The sequence below is a fragment of the Rattus norvegicus genome, chromosome 1, assembly GCF_021556685.1.
Source record: "Rattus norvegicus strain SHRSP/BbbUtx chromosome 1, alternate assembly SHRSP_T2T, whole genome shotgun sequence".
NCBI classification, from domain to species: Eukaryota; Metazoa; Chordata; class Mammalia; order Rodentia; family Muridae; genus Rattus; species Rattus norvegicus.
Window position 1 is genome coordinate 186,706,867 of NC_141534.1, and position 19,379 is coordinate 186,726,245.

Here is a 19,379-nt window from a genome sequence, read left to right on the forward strand (position 1 = left end):
GCATATGTGCTCCAAAGTCTGCCTACCTGGGCATAAGCCCTGACCTCAGCACTTAAAAATCTATAATATCCTCACCACAAAGATTGTTTACTCATCTTTAAACTGGAGAGGATGACTGTACCTACCTTTAATATTTAATTTGAGGGTAGAATGTCCATAGTTCATGTTAAAAATATTGATCATTACAAGGTTATTCATGCTAGTAATAAATATATAAGTGGCTGATCTGGAGGGTTTAAGTATAGCTTTTTGTATGTGAAGATATAGCCTCAGGCACATAACCTTAACAACCTTGTTGTATGTGTGTGTCTCTGTGTGTGTCTATATGTGTGTCTCTGTGTGTGTCTATATGTGTGTCTGTCTGTGTTTGTCTGTGTGTATATATAACTATTAAACTTTTTATGTTAATGTATACAGAAGCATCTAGGTGCATAGAACTAGAAACCAAGGACAGGCATATATGTATTTAAGTGTGTTATTCTTAAGTATGTTCTAACAGGATTGTCTGAGGGAAAGGATTATGATTCATGTTTTATCTTATCCAGAACCTGGGCCTGAGATTTAGCAGTTATTCAGCACATTTATGTTGACAAAATGCATGAAGCGGATGGAGTAGGTAGAGACTATTTCTCAAATCCCATGCTCACTTGAAAACAGAGTAAAAAGCAGGGACAACTAGTTACCTAGCTAGGTGTATGACACATAAGTGGAAAGATAAATTGATAAGTAGATGAGATGGAGGGCTAGATAGATGATAGCTATAGAGAGATATAAAAAGGCAGACAGACAGAGGACATTTATTCCTCCAAGTTTGGCCCTAGTTGGGTGGAATCCTATCTACTTATTCTAAAGGAGATTTCAAGTTCATTTCTCTCAGGAAGCCTAACCATTTTGTTCTGGTAGCTTTATGTGTTATCTTGGACTTGCTGTGAGGGCCTGATGTCAAGGAAGCCACAGATTGAAAAGTGAAGTTTCCTACCTAACACTTCCAAGAGTCTGTTTCCTTTCACCTCTGACTATCTGGGTTCATGTAGAAGTATACTTAACAGGAGAATTGTACTACTTAAAAGATTTAAGAACCTTGTTCTGGTTCCAAACCGTTCAATCTACTGAATAGAGAAACTCAGCCATGGAGAAGGGAGAAGTTTATGATGTCCAGACCTCTGCTGTCGGCCAGTTTCTACCATTCAGTCTCCACAGGAATGCAGTAGACATTGACCTTAAAGCTCACAAGGAAACAGAAGCTGCTGTCACAGTGGTTCATGGGAAGAAACAGTCTCATTCATTTGTGACCCACCCATGAGGTTCGTCTCATAGGCTATTTAGTGTTCCTTGGTCCCACTTAACTCACCTCAGTTGAGGGGAGCTGGAGACCCAAACAGCAAACGGGAGTACCCTAAAGCAGTGTGAGTCTGGGGCAACAAGATGGTAGATCATCGCTGCAGTTCCATGAATGAGGAAGTGGTGTGCAACTGAGGTGCAGGAGACACACACAGAAAAGCAGCTGTAACCAGCTATATAGCTTCAGGAAGTGCGTTAGATGGAATGGTGGACAAACTGTGCTGTCTCGTGGCTTCTGTGATCTGACTCCTAGTGTGTAAGTGAGTGTAGTAAGATATACTACTTCCTTTGGTCTTCTTGATCCACTATCATCAGATTATTTAATATACTCTTTAGAAATCCTAATTAGTAAGGAAAGCATCTGATATGCTTCCAGTGTACAGGCCCCAAGTGTAGAGATGCGTGTAGTTCTGGGGACCATTGTAGTGGTGGAGAGCTTAGAGAACTAGTGGAACCAGTCTCCCCTTTGAGAGTCTTCAACCTCCTCCCCACAACTGCATGTGTCCCAGGCTCACTGTTTAGACCAGAATGGAAACATATCACAAAGAATAAATGCAAGGGTTCATGTATTCATGACATCGGCTGTCAGGACAAGAGAGATTTTGAAAGAATCATGGGATTTGCCCTTTTCTGCCCACTATCAGGACAACTCTAACCAGGAGTTATCAATACACATTGCATCTCCTGGGCTGTTCACATGATTCACAGAGGGATTCAGTTCTACTGAACGGTGGATATGAGCCGTTGCCAGAGGGAAGAACTTTAAGGCCAGGTGCCCAGCTGGACTCTCAGAACAGCCAGGCCAGGAAGACAGGCAGGAAGAACGTGGGCCAGGCCAACAGGAACCCTGAAATACAAGAGACACGAGTCAAATGTTAAGCTTTGATGACACTTAGCAGTCAATGCCAGATAGCCTCCTTGCCACTTGCTGCAGAAAAACCAGAAGGCAGCATAGCTCAAAATTTGGTTGGGACAACAACTGCTTTTTCCATTTTCTTCTGGGAACACAGACAGGGATCTTCTCAGTCTTCTTTGCAAAGAGGTGATACCAGGAGACTAGACCTTGTCAGTGAAATAAGGATGAAAATTATAAATTTCCCTTGTTGGGTAGTAATAAAAGCCTCCAGCATATTCTCTCATTTGCCAAATATCCTGGATCTGACTCACAGAACATAGTGATGTTACCAAGAATTACCGGAGGGTAAGAGGAGTATGAGTTTCTAAGGACTAGATCATAACTGTATTCCCTAGCACAAAGGCATAGAGGATTTAGGGTTATTGGCTAGAGTTTGTGCATCACTTACAGTGACTAATAAAGAATAGACCAAAAGACATGATTAGAATGCACCACCTCTGAGGCTTACTATTTAGATAGGAACCTCAGGTCCGCAACTACCTGGGTAGACGTGGACAAAACATTATGTGTCTTTTTTGCCCAATTTTCCTTATATAGAAAATGTAACTATTTATAGTACCTATTGATATATTAGATTTCATAAGATTTCAATAAATCAGTTCATATCAAGCATTTAGTATAGCACTTGTGGACTGAAAACTATATCTCAGTGACAACCTGCTTACATGGCAAGCCGGTGGTCTTAGGTTCAATCCCCGATGCCACAATAAAATAAAATGTAAAATATGTGCCTACAACATGGGAAGCATTGCATAAGTGTTGGTTTTGAAAACTAGACTTTGATATCGTGTGTGTGTGTGTGTGTGTGTGTGTGTGTGTGTGTGTGTGTGTGTGTGTGTTCTGCGTACTATTGTATGTTCAGTGTTAGGGAGGGGGAAATATTTGATGGCAGATGTTTTGTATAAGCATGTCAACCCCCTTTGACACCACTACCAAATTAGACATCTCTCTACCCCCAACAATTCAAAGTAATTTGGTGATATACTAGAGAGTGGGGAGGGGAGCACATGATCTTCAGACACACAAATTATGACAGAGCGTTTTTACGATGAGAGATGAGACCTAGTTAATGCTGAAGCATCAGAAGTGAATCTGAGTGATGGCAAACTATGAGAACCACAGAGCCCTCTTGTGGCAGCTTGCTGCCTCTTGTTAGATCCATTCCCTCCACCTCTAGACGGTGCCAACATTCACAGCCCACCCAAGAAGAGAGACAGCTCAGCAGGTTGGAAAGTCACTGTTCTGATCACTGTGCTAAGCTAAAAAGGTGACGAAAATGGGGGAGACTTGAGGTGACTGACTCCCAGGCACTTTTGCTCTGTGCTCTGTGCATGTCATAAAATCACACAACGAGTTTTAATTTTCTGGATACCATAGAAGTTACCACTGAACTGTTCTTGCCTGGGACATATTTAGACTGCCGTAAAGTTGAGGTCTTGAACATGAAAAGACCATTTTCCTGCCTATGTTCAAAATATCTGTTTTTCAGAGGATAGAAAAAATATGTTTTCCATCTTATCCAAAACACATTCTTTGATGTCTCTGGCCTTAAATTCCACCTCATTCATCAAAGCCCCATTTGGATACTGTGCCATCTGAACTCTCTTGACTTCCTCTGATATGGTTAATTAGGCCTCCATGCACTCCTGCTCCCTCTATCTGCTTGTCCCTGAGCATCTTATGCCCATGTCTCATTTATTTAGTCAGCTGATGTTGCTTCTGCCTGTTCAGCTCCATTCACCTAATACTTCCCGATCCAGAGACACTTTCTCTCTAGGTCAAATGATTTCTCTAACAGTTCTTCCGATCCATGATCTCTTCCTGCTTTGATCATTACCCCATCAGACACTGCGTGGGCATAGGCCATCCCAAACAGAGATTCCATTTCCAAGGTTCCTTTGCAGCCAGGGGTGGCCACATAGCTAGATAATAAACAAGGAGACATAAATGGAGGTGTTGGGGGCCAGCCGCCGACATGCTCCACAACACTCACTGACTTCCTTCATTGTTCCCCTGTCCTGAACTCTGGATGCTAACTTACACCATTAAACTGATGACCTCACATGAGAGAGCAAGCAGGAAGGAGCTTGAATCCTTGACTGATCATTCTATCCTGGATTCTCTTACACATAAGATTCCACTCGTCTTACAGAAATAAACGTCTCTCTAATTTGAGACTTTATTACTTATGTCTGTAACTTCTATCACACCACCCATCTTTTATTGCTAACTAAACTATTTTTTTTATTTATTTCTCATCCTGGAACACAAGCTCTCTGAGGGAAGGTACCTGCTCTGACTTGATCAGCATTGTATTATCAGTTCCTAGAGCACACAGTCTTACTTGGTAAACATTTGCTGTTGAGCACCTGGCTCCACTGCTAGATCCACTCTAGGGTTAGCCTCATTTCACTAAGCCATGGTTCCAAGCACAGGGCCTGACACATTGAAGGGGACGCATAGATGTAGAGGGTTGGAGGACAAAAGGAAAGACTTGGTAGTGCTGTGAGAAAAGCATAAGGAAGCCATGTACCTGTATTGCGGGGAGTCCCGTTGGAGGTATCAGGATTCTGAACACCTGTGGGCAAGAGCAGCAGGTGAGGGTCTCCTTGGTCATGCGCTGATGGCTGCTGCCATGGAGCTACAGCTGATCCCAATCTTCCTGGGTCCCAGTCATTACCCTCACAGGCAGTCCTCACCGTGAAGGTTTCTGTCATCTGGCAGGTACGTATCTAAGCACATTCTATCTAATTTTCCTAATGGATTTGTGGGGAAAGTACCTCCATCTCCCATTTGCCAGTGGGAAGACAGAGGCTCAGTGATGTTAAGGAACTTGCTATGTTGATTTTTCAGACAGTAGCAAGAGCTGGAATTCCAGCCCTCGATGGTGGCTACTTTCCATTGTCAACCAGAGGTGCCTAGGAGATGGTAAAGCACAGCTCAGGGTGTGTGTGTGTGTGTGTGTGTGTGTGTGTGTGTGTGTGTGTGTGTGTATTATCCAGAGAAGATCAACTAAAGGAGTCAAAAACTTCCCTGAATGTGCACAGTACTATTCTATAGCCTGGGAAACTTGGGGGTTTCAAAGCAGGAAGTTTGAAAGTTCCATGATTCACTCCTTTTCTCTCCCTCCCCTCCCCTCTCCCTTCCCCTTCCTGGTTGCAATAAATTGAGCATCTTTGTTCTGCCTCACCCTTTTTCTGTGGCATTCTGCCTGAATAGAGGCCCATAGATTAGAGGCAAGTCACTGTGGACTGAAACCTCGAAACCATGAGACAAAATAGATCTTTCCTCCTTTAAGTCAATTCCAGTCACAGAAACAGACAGCTAACAAAACCTGTGGACTAGTTTCCAAGGAGGATGCCCATAATCCTCCTCTTCAAATTGTCCTGGGACATCACACAAGGCTCTAAGTTGAGAGCTCAATAAGGGGACAGGACCACTCAAGGCAGAGCCTTCTTCATGTGACAGCTCAACTTGTTCTTTGCAGAGGCTGAGCGGGAGTAGGGTTACCTCCTGAGGCTGCCCAGAACAGCAAAGCTGATGATACACATAAAACTGTTTGGCACAGAGTGAAAGTGAAAATATTATTTGACAGGAATTAACATAACTGCATCTTAATTTCTTCAAGCCAGAAAGTTCTTTCTTGTTTGGTAGGAGAGGCTCTTAACTCCTCCATTCAGGTGGCAATACAAATCATGAAAGTACTATAGACACTTGTGTAAGATAGATGAAAACTTACAGAGTGGTTGCTTAGCTACCCCTCTGTCCTATCTCCAGAGGACCATAGCCTTGGAAAGGACAGTCAACCTAAAGGGCCCTGTATACGCTGTGAGGAAAAGCAGTGAAATAGACTCATCTGGTTTCATTCTAACTCCTGCCAATCATAAACAAGTGATCTTAGATAAATCTATTAATCTCTCTGAGCCTTGAATTTTAACCAATCAAAAGGAAACAATCATGGAGGGATTAAGTATTCTGACAAATGTAAGAGTTATACCTAGTCTCTAACACTTAGGCACCACCATAAATGCCAAAACTCATAGAAAGACATTCATCACTAATGGGTGAACCGAAAAAGCAGAAAAACCCAAGGCTGCTGGCATTGATGACTCTAGACATCTAAGATTAATTAACAGCACGTGGCCATCTATCCTTGTACCAAGTCTCACCCACTTACTTTTCTTAGTGATGGGTCCTATATCCAGAACCCGAGTTAAGTCGATGGCTGGTTCACTACTGCGAAGTCGACTTGTAGAGCAAGACTGTAGAGACATAGAACTCATTATATTAGAATGCAAACACCCGGTCCCTATGTACAGCATATCACAGATATAGATATGGATATCTGTGGACCCATGGCCTAAGCACTTGGATATCCTATCATATGGCCTTCTTTCTGATGGTGTGGTTTCTGTCAACTGTGAGAATTCAGTCAAACCTTAACACACTTGAGTTTGAATCTCATCTCTATTCTCTCTTATACAATTGGGACAAATGTCTTCATCTGTCTATTATAATCAACAGTTCATGTTTGGTTTTCTTTTGTCAGTTACTCATACATTCATTTATTCATTTATGCATACAAGCATGTAAGAAGGTCAAGGACTAACACTAACTGTCTTTCTCCATTGCTGCCCACCTTACTTTTTTGATACATGGTCTCTCAGTTATCCTAGGGCTTGTTATTTTGGTTAGGCTGGTGATACAGTGAGTCCCCAAAATCATTCTGTCTCTGCACTCCCAGGACTTGGGTTATAGATACATGCCACAATCCTAGTTTTCATATGCATTCTGGGTACCCAAACTTGGGCTCTTGTGCTTGCATAGCAGGCCTTTTACCACAGAGTTATGCACACCTGGTTTTAAATATTAAAATAAACCATAATAGTAGCAACATATAGACATGTTGAAAACACTCAAGGAACATCAGCCATTCAAAAAAGTGTCCAGTAGTGGTGAATGCATGGGCTCAGATGGGGACCATTCAAATCTGATATTCTAGTTCTGTGTGGGGCTTTGAGTTAGGAACTTCTCTGATCCCTGGTTTCTTTATCTGCATAGTGAGGCTTCATTTCTTCATTGGGAGAGCTCAGTTAGGTAACAATGAAAGAACTGTGGTAGAAAGTGCCTGACATAGAGGGGGGACTAAAAAAAGCCTTACCACAGCAAGACACACACACACACACTCACACACACACACACACACACACACACACACACACACACACACACATCCTTCATCTGAAAGCCTGAGGTAAAGAAGTCTTCAGTATTTGGGAATTTCTCAGTTTTGGTAATATTCACAGTCTTTACAAGCTACTCATCTATAATACAAGACTCTGCAACCCAAATATTCCAAAATCTGAAACATGTTGAACTTCATCTTGGTCCTCAAAAACTTTAAGATTTTTGGAACAATTTTGGGTTTGAGATCTTTGTATCAATTATGCTTAATCTATAATACCATAATTATTCATAATAACTGCTATACTAAGGAAAGCTGTTCTGCCTTCTAAAGAGACAACGATTACTCATAAATAGGCTTTGGGGATACTCAAAGTCTGTGCAGCGTCCTTCTTTAACCATTTCTTTTTTTTTTTTTCCGGAGCTGGGGACCGAACCCAGGGCCTTGCGCTTCCTAGGTAAGCGCTCTACCACTGAGCTAAATCCCCAGCCCCTTAACCATTTCTTTTATAGTCATCTACCCATCCACCTGTCTCTCCACCTCTTCAAGCATCCATCCATCCATCCATCCATCCATCCATCCATCCATCCATCCAGTTATTCATCTATACAGCCAATTTCTTCCCTCCTCCCTCCCTCTCTTTTCTTTCTCCCCCTCTCTCCCTCCTTCTTTCCTACCTTCCTTCCTTCCCTCTATGCATTTATCCAATCTTCTTTCCATCCATGCCTCCATCTGTAAACCCAATAAATGTATATAGAGAACCTACTGGGCGTCAGTCCAAAAAGACACTCACTGGTTGACACTGTTCAGTAGTGGAGTCACACAGGTAAACCTCACAATGCAGGAAAACTAGGTCATAATTTCCAGCAAACATGAACATCTGCACTGAAAATCGGCTTTCCGAGGACACCCCATTCTCCTCCACATTGATGGTGGAATCACGTTGGTTTGGGCATCTAGGAAAATGAAAAGGGCAAAGGAGTAACTTCTAACCAAACACTGAAAAATTGCCATCATACTTTTATGACATTTTTCTAGTCCATCATTCCTCAATAAGATTTTGTAGTTTAAATTTTGGGGTTCACAGTTTCTAGGGCAAGTCCCCATTTTTAGGTAAGTAATCCAGGGCTGGTTAATTATTCTTGTTATCCCTCCATGGTCTAGTTTATTTGGTTTTTTTTCACATTATTTAAAAAATTCTGTATTACTGAAAATTATATGCCTATGAAATGTGATCATGCCCTCCATTTCCCCAATTCCTCCATGTGTCCCTTGACTGTAGAGCAGAGATAATCATGTCCATTTCATATGACTAATATGAACAAGCACTCAATGGGGCTGCCGTGTTCATTTTCTCATCACAGTGCTTGGCATACATCTGAACTCAAAGACAAATATTACCAAGGACCATTAATATCATTTGAATTGTGACCTCAAAATAGGCATGGTTTTTTTTTTTTTTTTGGTTCTTTTTTTCGGAGCTGGGGACCGAACCCAGGGCCTTGCGCTTCCTAGGTAAGCATTTCCTTTGTTTTTATCATTAAATAATATCCAATCATATCCTCTCCTATACTGTTTGTAATATCATGTCCACTTTAATCAATTTAAATATCTATATACTGGTCCATTATCACTTCATTGTGCTACGCTTTTACAGGAAAATGATCAAGAACACTGAAATGGGAAATGATTGGTATTTCTGCACTGGACTCACCCAATTTGTTTTAATACTTTAGGTTAATATGTCAGGAATAACATTCCAAGATCAAACAGGATGCTTACAATATGTTATGTCAAATTATGTCCAAGTGGGGTGAACCAATTTACACTTCTGCCAACACTGGAGAAGGTTTTACCCAAAACTTAGTTATGACAAAAACAAACAAATCGCAGAGTCTCCCGATACCTGTTCCTGATGATGAAGTACTTCACAATGTCATTCCTGTCTCCTGAAGGGGTGGCATAGCAGTTGGTCAGCAACAGTTTGAACCTGGAGGTATCACCCCTATTCAAGAGGGCGCCCACGTAGAGTATATTCTCCACTGGAAGCAACACTTTGCTTCCTTCATAAGGGTGTGTGTAGCTTTGGTCTTGGAAGAGTGCCATCGTAACAGTGAACTCTCCTGCTCCACCCACATCAACATTCAGGGAACTGAGATAAGGGAAAGCACAAGAGTGCGTATATCAGGCTTTGAACAGAAAGGGCAACTAAATCAAGCCCTGTGTTAGTATAAAGCTATGGGGGATGGGAAGATGCATCTCTGATCTCTAAATTAATAGCTGATGATCCTTTGAAACAGAACTCTTATTGGCATCTAAGCACTGAACTTGGCAGACAGTTGAGCCTGTCTCCAGGATCTGTACCCATTTCACCCAGTATGACAAGTACATTAAGCTCTTACTCAAGGAAGAAGAGTTAGTAAACAGTGCCATCTTATCACCTGGGCAACAAGGATTGAGTTCAGATCTTATAGGCTCACTATTTTTAGCCTTATGTCCTGTTTCTCCACCCCACAATCTTCAGATGAACCCATTTGAACCAGATGAATGGCTTTCATTTTTATATTTATGAGCATAGGCTCCAAGACACTTAAAGCTTGGAAACATTTGAACTTCAGCATTTTTAACCCATTTAATCCTGCAATTGAGAGTCCAGGAGGCAATTGGGAGATGGGACAGGCACCCTGGATTTCTGGATGACAGTTTAGAAAAAAACCCTGGCAATTCCAGGACTATGTAAATAAACCCAGGTCAATAAGTTTCATTCCAGGCAAAGGTGTGGTGAGAAACAGATGCAAACAGAAGCCTGGATCCCATTCCACCTGGACTGTTGTTTCGGTCTCTTTCTGCTGAGGATAGGTGCTGTTTCTTCAAAGGTAGACTTAAATCCCAAGCCTTTAATAAAGCCTCTATATCCCCTTCTGATCTCTACCCCAAGAGATTAGGTCTGGGACCTGTGTCCACTTACCCAAAACACCCCAAGCTTCTTCTACATTGCATTGTCTAATTATTAATTAAGATATGATTCATTGCTTGCTGCCTTTCTTCTCAATAGACAGTTCCTGTAGTATTTGTTTTCTGAGCACATCTTAAGCACTTATCAATGGTATAGTGCTGCCTCATAGTGGATGTCTTCACTATTCATAAGTGTCTTGATCAGGCTGAAAGTTCTTAACTCTAATTCAGAAATGGACAAATTAGGGAGTGGAAGCTCTTGAAGCAGGTTGGTAACACTGTGTGGACATTATAGATTGTGTGATCAATGTCAGAGCTACATGTCAAAGATCAAAGGTCAAGACAATACCTTACGATGGGCTGGAGTGCAGTTTGGAGACTGACATTCATGTCCAGAGGGTAGGCACACTGGAAGTTGACGTTGACAAGGAAGTCCCTGATAATGAAATCAGTGGCCAAGGAGAGGGTGTTTCTATAGATGGCATGGGTCCCATTGTTCTTTGGCACAAAACAAAACCAAAAACAAACCATATGTATTTATTATGCAGATGTGTGTAGGTGTATGTTGAACTCAGATCTGTATGGTTCCATCGTCAGTATTCCCAGGAATGGAGCCCCTTGAATTCTGGCCTCCAGGGAGTAGGGTTTCTCTTCTGCCTGTTGTGCTAACCCAGAGTATGGGAAGCCCAGAGTAAACACTAGAAAATGAATGACTGACCCTGTGGAAGAGCCAGAGGTTGATGTTCCTGCTCTTCCTTCACCACCCTTAATTAAGATCATCATATTAGAGCCCACTTTATAAAGTTCAAGTGTTAATCCCAGCCTAAGCTCTTTAACATGGACCAGAGTGTGTAAAATCACATAGCCCTGGAGGTCCAAAGAGGATAAGACATTTGCCTAAGATCTCACAGCTAGGAAGATGTTCCCATTAGCACAGATCTTATCTTCCAGTAGCGATGGGCGTGAACAGCACTTACCTCCAGGATGTTCCCACAGTCATTAGCCACAACAGGGCTGGTCGTGGACACCCAGTTGTTGGGCTCATCTTTCATGGTACCTCTGCAGTTCCGGTCATTCAGGTAGGTGATGATGTCCTCCTTGAAACCCAGACCTCCCAGCAAACACTTGTCCAGCTTCACCTTGATCTCATTAGCCCCACAGTCCAGAAGAGGCTGCAAACTCTGAGTGTCTAGGAGGCCAAGAGGGAGGTCAGTGGAGTGAAGAGGGGACTAGAAACAATGAAGGGCATCTACATTCTCTGCCTTGCCCCATGCCTATCAAGGTGCTGAATAGACTAGATGGGGTCTGGGACTCCAATAGAAATCACACTCAAACTGGTAAGGAGGCCTCTGCTCCAAGACTTCTAAGCATCTGAGGTACAGATGTGACTTAGCTGCTGTTTGGAAGACAAAATGGTCCTCCTGTTTTCATCTTTATTCTAGATTAAACCAAAGCCCACACCATAGCCACTTGTTGCTAGAGTATTTCAGCAGCTGACCTGGAAGTTTGGTCTGGCCCCGCCCTCTCTCACCCTTGCAAACTCACTGGCTTATAACTCAAGGCTTCCCCAATGTCCATTTTATGGCCCCTTCCTCTGGTCCCTGCCTCTTCTCAACCCCCTAAGCCTCATGCCTCTTGCCCTGTCTACTCAGCCCGAGGAGCTGCTCACCAGAAACATTGAGGTCTTGCCTACAGACACAGGTCCAGCTGTTATTTTGGAATACACATTCCTCCTCGGGACGACAAGCAATCTCACACTTTTTCGGTGCGGTGGAGGGGTCTAGAGGGAAGGAATGGAGAGGAAAGATTAGGATGCAGAGCAGGGTGGGTCTAAGTCCTCCCAAAGCAAGGCTCTCATTACATCACAGTCTTTCTAAACATATGAGATACTTGCCAGAAGAGCCATGGTCACAATTCACATTTCCTAGCTCCCAAACCCAGCAGAGGGAGTAATATCCCTGAAACTGCCTGGCAGGCCAAGTACTATGTTAACTACTTTCCATGCTATGGTCCGTTTGAGCCCTATGGTAGAAACCTGTGACAGAACGAATAATTTTAATTCCATGGTTGCCAGCACTACAGGGCCTGGGTTTAAGTACCAGCTCTTCTTATTCCAGCTCTGTGGTACAGGGACAGTGGTGACCTTTCTGTGTTCCAGACCCTAATAGGAACAACTACATGGATCCTACTTCCTGTACTGAGTAGGGAGTTTCAGTGCACTGCTATGATTAAAGAAGAATGGTAGTGAGTGTATTGTGGGCAGTGCAAGCTGTTAGCTTTACCCTTTGCTTCAGATCAGAAAACACGTTCTAAGAGGAGTACAGTTTGAGACAAGTAAAATTTGAATGAGCTTGGGTTCTTCCTATTGTTTGTATGTTTCTGTGTGTGCTTGTGTCTGTGTGTCTGTGTGTGTCTATCTGTGTGTCTGTGTATGTTTCTATGTGTGTGTCTGTGTGAGTCTATGTGTATGTCAGAGTGTCTTTGTATATATCTATGTGGGTTTGAATGTCTCTCTCTCTCTCTCTCTCTCTCTCTCTCTGTGTGTCTATATGTATCTTCGTGTGTGTATGTGTGTGTGTGTGTGTCTGTGTCTGTGTCTGTGCTATATACATATGTGTGGGTGTGAGCACTCATGCATGCACAGAGGCTAGAGGAGGATGTCAGGTGTCCTGCTCAGTCACTCTTCACCTTATTCCCTTAAGACAGGGTCTCTCATTGTACTAAGATCCAACATCCTGTCCCTGGTTCCCACAGTAGCAGGCATGCTTGATCATGTTGCACTTCTTACATGGGTTCTGGGGATCTAAACTCTAAATGTGCCCACCATTTCATAGCAAGCACTTCTACTGCTAAGCCTCCTAACTAGCCCAATATTATGCAATATTCATTTACAAGTCAGGCTATCTCACACTCAAATGTAAATTTCAGGCTTGTACCTGGCATGTCCCAAATTACATTTCCATGTGTATCCCTGACAGGAGCCCAGTGGTGGTTGCTTTGTTCAGTCTCCTCCTGACTGTCTCTTCTAGCTCCACTGAGTTCTGGGCACTAAAGCTCACATTTCCCTGCAGCTGCTGCTTACCTGTACAGTATCTCAGACTGCATTCAGGGGTGCCCTGTAACTTGTACACGTGATATTCTCCTGATTCTCCCAAACAGGCCTTCACCTGGACCTCAGAACTCCAGAAACAACAATTTTCATTCCAGTTGGCACAGGCTGTGCGGTTGACAATGCCATCTCCAAGGATGGGGTGCGATCCACTCAGCCACATGGGAGCATAGGTGTGGCACCGGTACACATTCACACAGGTCTCCGGCATCTTCACTCCCCCATCACCCACAAAGCGGTACCAGCCCCTCAGGTGACTATCACACTCCTCTGATGACACCGTGTTCTCTGTGCTTCTGGAGGGATCATTCAGGACGGTGTGATTCTGGCAGGGGTCAAAGCAGATGCCAGCACTTGATGAGCCGGGGGCTCCACAGTCCAAGTCCACATTGGAGGTGTTTCTGGGGTTTCCATAACCTGAGAAGAACAGAGAGCATGTGAGTTTATTGAGCAACTCCAAAGCCCTTAGGGTTCTTAGCCCTTCTCCATTTTGCTTTGAATGTCCTACTGATCCCAACGAGACCAATAGGTACAGATTGCAGTAATTAACACCAAACTTTGTCATTCAGGAGGCAGAATGATCAGGAGCAAGGACATCCAGGCCAACACCTTGTACAACCCCCACTGCCCCACACTGGGTTACAAAGAGCTTCTCTGTGGGCCACTAGCAAGATACCATGTAGGTCCTGCTCAACCATTGTTTGTTTTGCCCATAAATGTAGTATAATACTCCCTGAGAAAACTCTTAGTTGTTAGTAAAGTGAGTTAAGCAGAAATCAATATTGACATGTTGCTTAGTTTGGCAAAAGATGAGTCTTAAGATACATGTCTTAAGGTAAAAGTTATCCTAAGTTGGATCCATCTCTAGAAGCAATCAGAAATTTGTTTATAGCCCTTGGAATTTTCCCATGCATGCATGAACACACACACACACACACACACACACACACACACACACACACACACACACACTGACGGGGGCTTTTAGTGTATTATAAAATTAACATTGTTTCCTATCAGTAGATAACATTACAGGCCAGCATCTACAGACGCAACATGTCAATCATCCCCAAACTTAGTATTATTGGTATATTATTGACTGAGTTATTTATTATTGTACAGGTGTCTTCAAATAGAATTAAAGAACCCTTGGCCTCTACCCACCCAATTAAGAGGCTGCTTTTGAAGATTCCAAGCATCTTGAATGGTTTCGAAAGCCAAAATTATCTCCACTGAAAACCACTCACCGAACAGGCCCATTTCTGTTCTAGAGGAGGGTGAGCTGGGATGTCTGAAGAGCCAGAGAAACGACGAAGGGGATGGTCAGATGCTGGAAGAGGGGATTTAAGAGCAGCTCTGACCTGGCTGGTAACCTGGAAAGGTGCTGATGCTCTCAGGAGATTTTTTTTCCCAGAGATTCTCTTTAAAAATTAGTTTTGTGTAGGGGTCTGAAGAGATAGCTCAGTAAGTATAGCACCTTGTAAGCATGAAAGATGTGAGTTTGAGCATGGAGAACTCGCTTTTAAAAGCTAGGCACAGTGGTATGAGTTTCTAATCCCAGTGCTGGGGAGGTGGGAATAGGAAGGTCCTTGGGGGTTCACCAACCAGCCAGCCTAACCTACACTGAGACTGAGAAAGTGTGTTATAAAGCAAAGTGGATGGGACTGGAGGAATGGTAGAATGGTGCGCTTGCACACCTGTGTGCGCATGTGTGTGTGCGTGTGCGCGCACACATATGCAAATGCAAACATAGGATGTAGGGATGATTCTATTAATTCTGTTAATATTTATAAAATAAATATCCAACCGCTAAAGCTTTTGAAGACCCTCCCAGGGTCCTTTTGGGTATGTATGCTTCATTTGAGAGACAAAGCCTTCAAGGTTAAATGAGATGTCTTCCATATGATGCCAGACCCAAGAGCCTAGGTCCAGCAAGTTACCTGTAGAATGATGAGTGAAGCACACCTTTGGGCTCACAATCTTATATGCATCAGTGAGACTTTTTTTCAAAGGAAGGAAAAGGCTGCTTTTCAGCTTTGCTCATGTATGTGTTTGCTCTAAGAAGAGGAATTGTCGTCCTTGTTATTCTTGGCTCATTTCCCACACACCCTGTGCTTTCCCATGGGAGTGAGAACTCAGTTCTCTCCCTACCCTCCCACCATAGGGCTCGAATTCGCACCTTGAGCATAGCTGGGAACTTTTGCTAGAACTGTCTGGGTTGCTCCCATTTGCAGACCTTGGGAGCTGGGTGTGGGTAATATCTCATTCTAATCTCAGCATTGTGTATTGTGGAGGCCAAGGCCAGAAGATGGAGAGCCAGCAAAACACACACACACACACACACACACACACACACACACACACACACACACATGCACAGAGAGAGAGGGGGAATCTTTGAAAAATAGAGATATTGTTAAATCTAGCACCTAGTTTTTATAGATGGGCAACTTGATAAAGAAGGGGAATAGAGTGGCAGAATGATCTCCCTTATCTTTCAGTCTGTGCTCTCTAATCACCTCCTGGAGGGACTGCACAAGCTAAGGTTCCTGGCTCCCCTTCCCTTTCAGGCTCTGAGAGAGTCCTGCCTCCCTTGCTCTTCTCTAGTCTTTGTTTCCAATTCCCTGGTTTTGGAACCAACCAAGCAGCCTTTTCTCCTCCCTTCCTCTGCTCCTTCCCCAGGTCTCCTGGAGCTTCTGGGATCCCTGGTGAGCAGACACTCACCTTGATGGGATCCCTGGTGAGCAGACACTCACCTTGATGTGTTGTAGATGGAAATACCAGTGTCAGAAGGCAGGAGGCTGCAGCCAGCCACAGCAGGTCACAAGCCACCATCCTTTTCATAAAGTGAGGCTTGCTGGTTATTCTGCAGCCTGCAGATCCTCCATAAATCTATAGAAAAGGAAAGGCTCACATTAGGTCAAGCTAACAGACCTTTAGCCCCTGGGTAAGGTTGAAACGCCTGTCGGCTCAGCACCTATCATATGACTCTATTTGCTTGAAGCCCCTTCCATGATTTGTCTCACTTAGGTCTCTGAACCACTCCAGAAAGGCACTGTTGTTGGTGAAGAAGTTTTGTCTTAAGAGTACATAATCCAAATAATATTGATGCAGCAACTTCTCTGAAAATACGGACATTACATGGCCAACATATGGCAACAGGTCCAGGTTCTCGGAACCCAAACTGTTAACATGACACGCAGAAATGGAGTGGGATGGGAATACGGGCATTTCAAGATGAAATCCATAGCAAGCTAGCAAAAGGTGGGTCAGAGCTGTAGACTTTCCAGGAGCAGTATCTGCGAAGTCCCTGCGTAGATGCAACTGACAGTCTCTGGAAATTGAAGGCAAGAATTCTAATGATTATTGGTATCTAGGGAGGAGAGTTCTATCTATCTTGATTATATGCATCAGGTTCTGCTAAGGCACTCTGGAATTTCACAAGTGGCACTATGTTAGAGACTATTCTAAGCCTTTTTCTCTCTGTACAGAAGAGGGCATACACTGGCATCCCAGTTTAAAAAGAATTACATGATGAAATAATTAATGAATGAAAAAGCAAGAAAGAAGCAAACAATATAAAGACAAAAAATGTCTGCTGACTTCCAGTGACATTTACCCTTTTGTGCCCTGAAAGGGCACCTCTGGGTGATTTCTTACAACCTCTAAAGGGTGGAAATTGGGGCTAGAAACCTGTTTCTGATGGAATATCATGAATAAATTATAAGAGAACAGAGACAGAGGAGTATCCAGGACTATGCTTTTAGAGATGCCAACCCAATTGGACACCTATGAGTAGGACTATGAACTGACTTATCTGAGGACCATTTGACAATGGCTAAGGCCCAGAGTCACTTCTGGGTTCAGAAAGTTTGCAGATGGCCATAGCAAGTCCAGGACATAAAGAGGATGAAACTCACTGGGAGGAATAAATCCCACTGGGTTTTGGAACAGGACTTACCATAAAAGAAGCCAGAGTATCCTCCTTCCTCTGCCCAGTGTGGGAACATAGCCTGCTGCCTGCCTCTTTTATACTGACACTCCCCACCCATGTGGCTCTTCATGATTGGTGCTGAAGTAGGTCTGGCACTAAGTTCCCAGGCACTAGGACTTAAGGAACACAGGTAAGATAAGCCATTGACCATCAAGGGTAGCGAAAGAAGGGCTTTTGTGCCACCGGCATGGAAACTCTTCCAGAAGGTGCTGTTTCACACGAATGTTTCTCTGTAAGCAACTGAAATATGTACTTAAGGTTGGCGACACCAGGCGCAGTCAATACCCCACAATCATTATTTTCTCACATTGGATCTTCCAGTAAACCCACAAAGCTAATGTCATGTCCATTCCCACAGAGCAAACACTAATAAGAAGGAAGCGAAAATGCCTAAAGCAAAGTAGACAGAAACCAAATGGGCTTGTTTGCTCAGCAGAGATCCAATTCAATTCCTGCTCCTAGCTAATGACATTAGAACACTTCTGCTTGACTCACCTGGGGCCTGGGAATGTGCACAAAAGAAGGGACAGGTCTGAGAGCCCCCCATTCTTAGCACACAGAGTTTACCCAATTTTTGATGGAATGTTTAGAAAGGGTGAATTCTAGAATGAAAAAGAGATGTCTGAGGCTTTTGAACAAAATCAGCACTAGTGTAGCCTCTCCTCTGAGTCTTTAAAACAAGTGGACTAGCCTAGACACTGGCCAGCACAGAACTGTGACAATAGCTTTAAAGGTTTGTTCAGATTCTGTTCCTTCTCCAAGTCTTCCAATATCTAACCCCATTGTCCCCTGTGCACACAACTTTGTGTATCTCTTTTTCCTCTGAGGCCAATTATACTGCCCAAATATTCTTGGATGTGTGAATCTCTCCTTGGGTATGGTTGATTTGCCAGGGGCTCCACTCCCAGACACAATGGACTCTCCCTCTCCCAGCCAATATTACAGAAGCATTTTCTCAGCTAACATTTCTTTCCCTTGATAACTCACTGTAGCTTGTATCAAGGTGACAGAAAACCAATCAGAACAGGGAGCTTCAGTCCATCATGGAAGAGACAATAGTACAGAGTTTAGTCTGTGGCAGTGGGCATGTGGCAGAATTTGTTCACATCATGAAAGATCAGGAAGTAGAGAGCAAGACAGGAAGTGAGCTCAGGCCTAACATTGAAAGGTCTGCCTTCAAGTGATCTACTTCTGCCAACTGCACCCCACCTCTTAGAGGCTCCACAGCATCTCAGATAACACCACCACCTGCAAAACACGTTGGAAAGAGGGACCTGTGAGGACCATTTCACATTCAAACTATAGCACAGAATGTCAAATTCATCCGCAGGCTGAGCCCCAGCTTCGATGCCTCTCCTGAGCTTCACAACCAGTCTCCAGGTTCTGTTTGGCTCCTCCTCCCGCGTTTAGACACTTGAGGGTCCCCCAAACTTAACAGCTTCCAATCTGAACTCATCAGCTTCCCTGACCCCACCTCCTGTCCCTATTTCTACCATCCACCTTGCTCAGTGGTAGCACTGCTCCCAGTCTTCCAAGCTGGAGACTTGACTCCTCTCCTCAAGCCTCAATTCCAGGAAGCTCTACACTGTGACTTCCAACATTTCAATGTCTTGAATGCCCTCTTTATTTTTACTTCACCAATCCAAGTTTAGGTCACCATCGTGTGAAAGGGTGATTTTGGTGCTGGTTATGGGTCTCTGTGCTTTCATGCAGGTCCCCTTGTTTCTGCAGTTTTTCCTGTGCCTGTGTTTTCCTTTGCTCTCAGCACTCTATGCCCTAGGGATCTGACCATTTTACACTTCCTACTTCTTTTCTTACTTCACTGTACCAGCTCGACTTCACACTAATGCCAGATTCTCTGGGCTCTTTCTCATCCCCA

General features: G+C 43.6%; 1 protein-coding gene across 1 annotated transcript; it reads right to left on the bottom strand.

Moving 5' to 3' along the window:
- Window positions 1-1,902: 1,902 nt before the first annotated feature.
- Gp2 (glycoprotein 2) lies at window positions 1,903-17,509 on the bottom strand. The gene is given in 11 exon segments (NM_134418.3): window positions 1,903-2,188; window positions 4,791-4,835; window positions 6,435-6,519; window positions 8,236-8,398; window positions 9,349-9,594; window positions 10,747-10,895; window positions 11,375-11,586; window positions 12,067-12,177; window positions 13,480-13,923; window positions 16,263-16,398; window positions 17,468-17,509. Coding segments are annotated over 10 exon segments (1,602 nt in total). The 5' UTR covers window positions 16,351-16,398; window positions 17,468-17,509; the 3' UTR covers window positions 1,903-2,129.
- Between the last annotated feature and the right edge of the window lie 1,870 nt (window positions 17,510-19,379).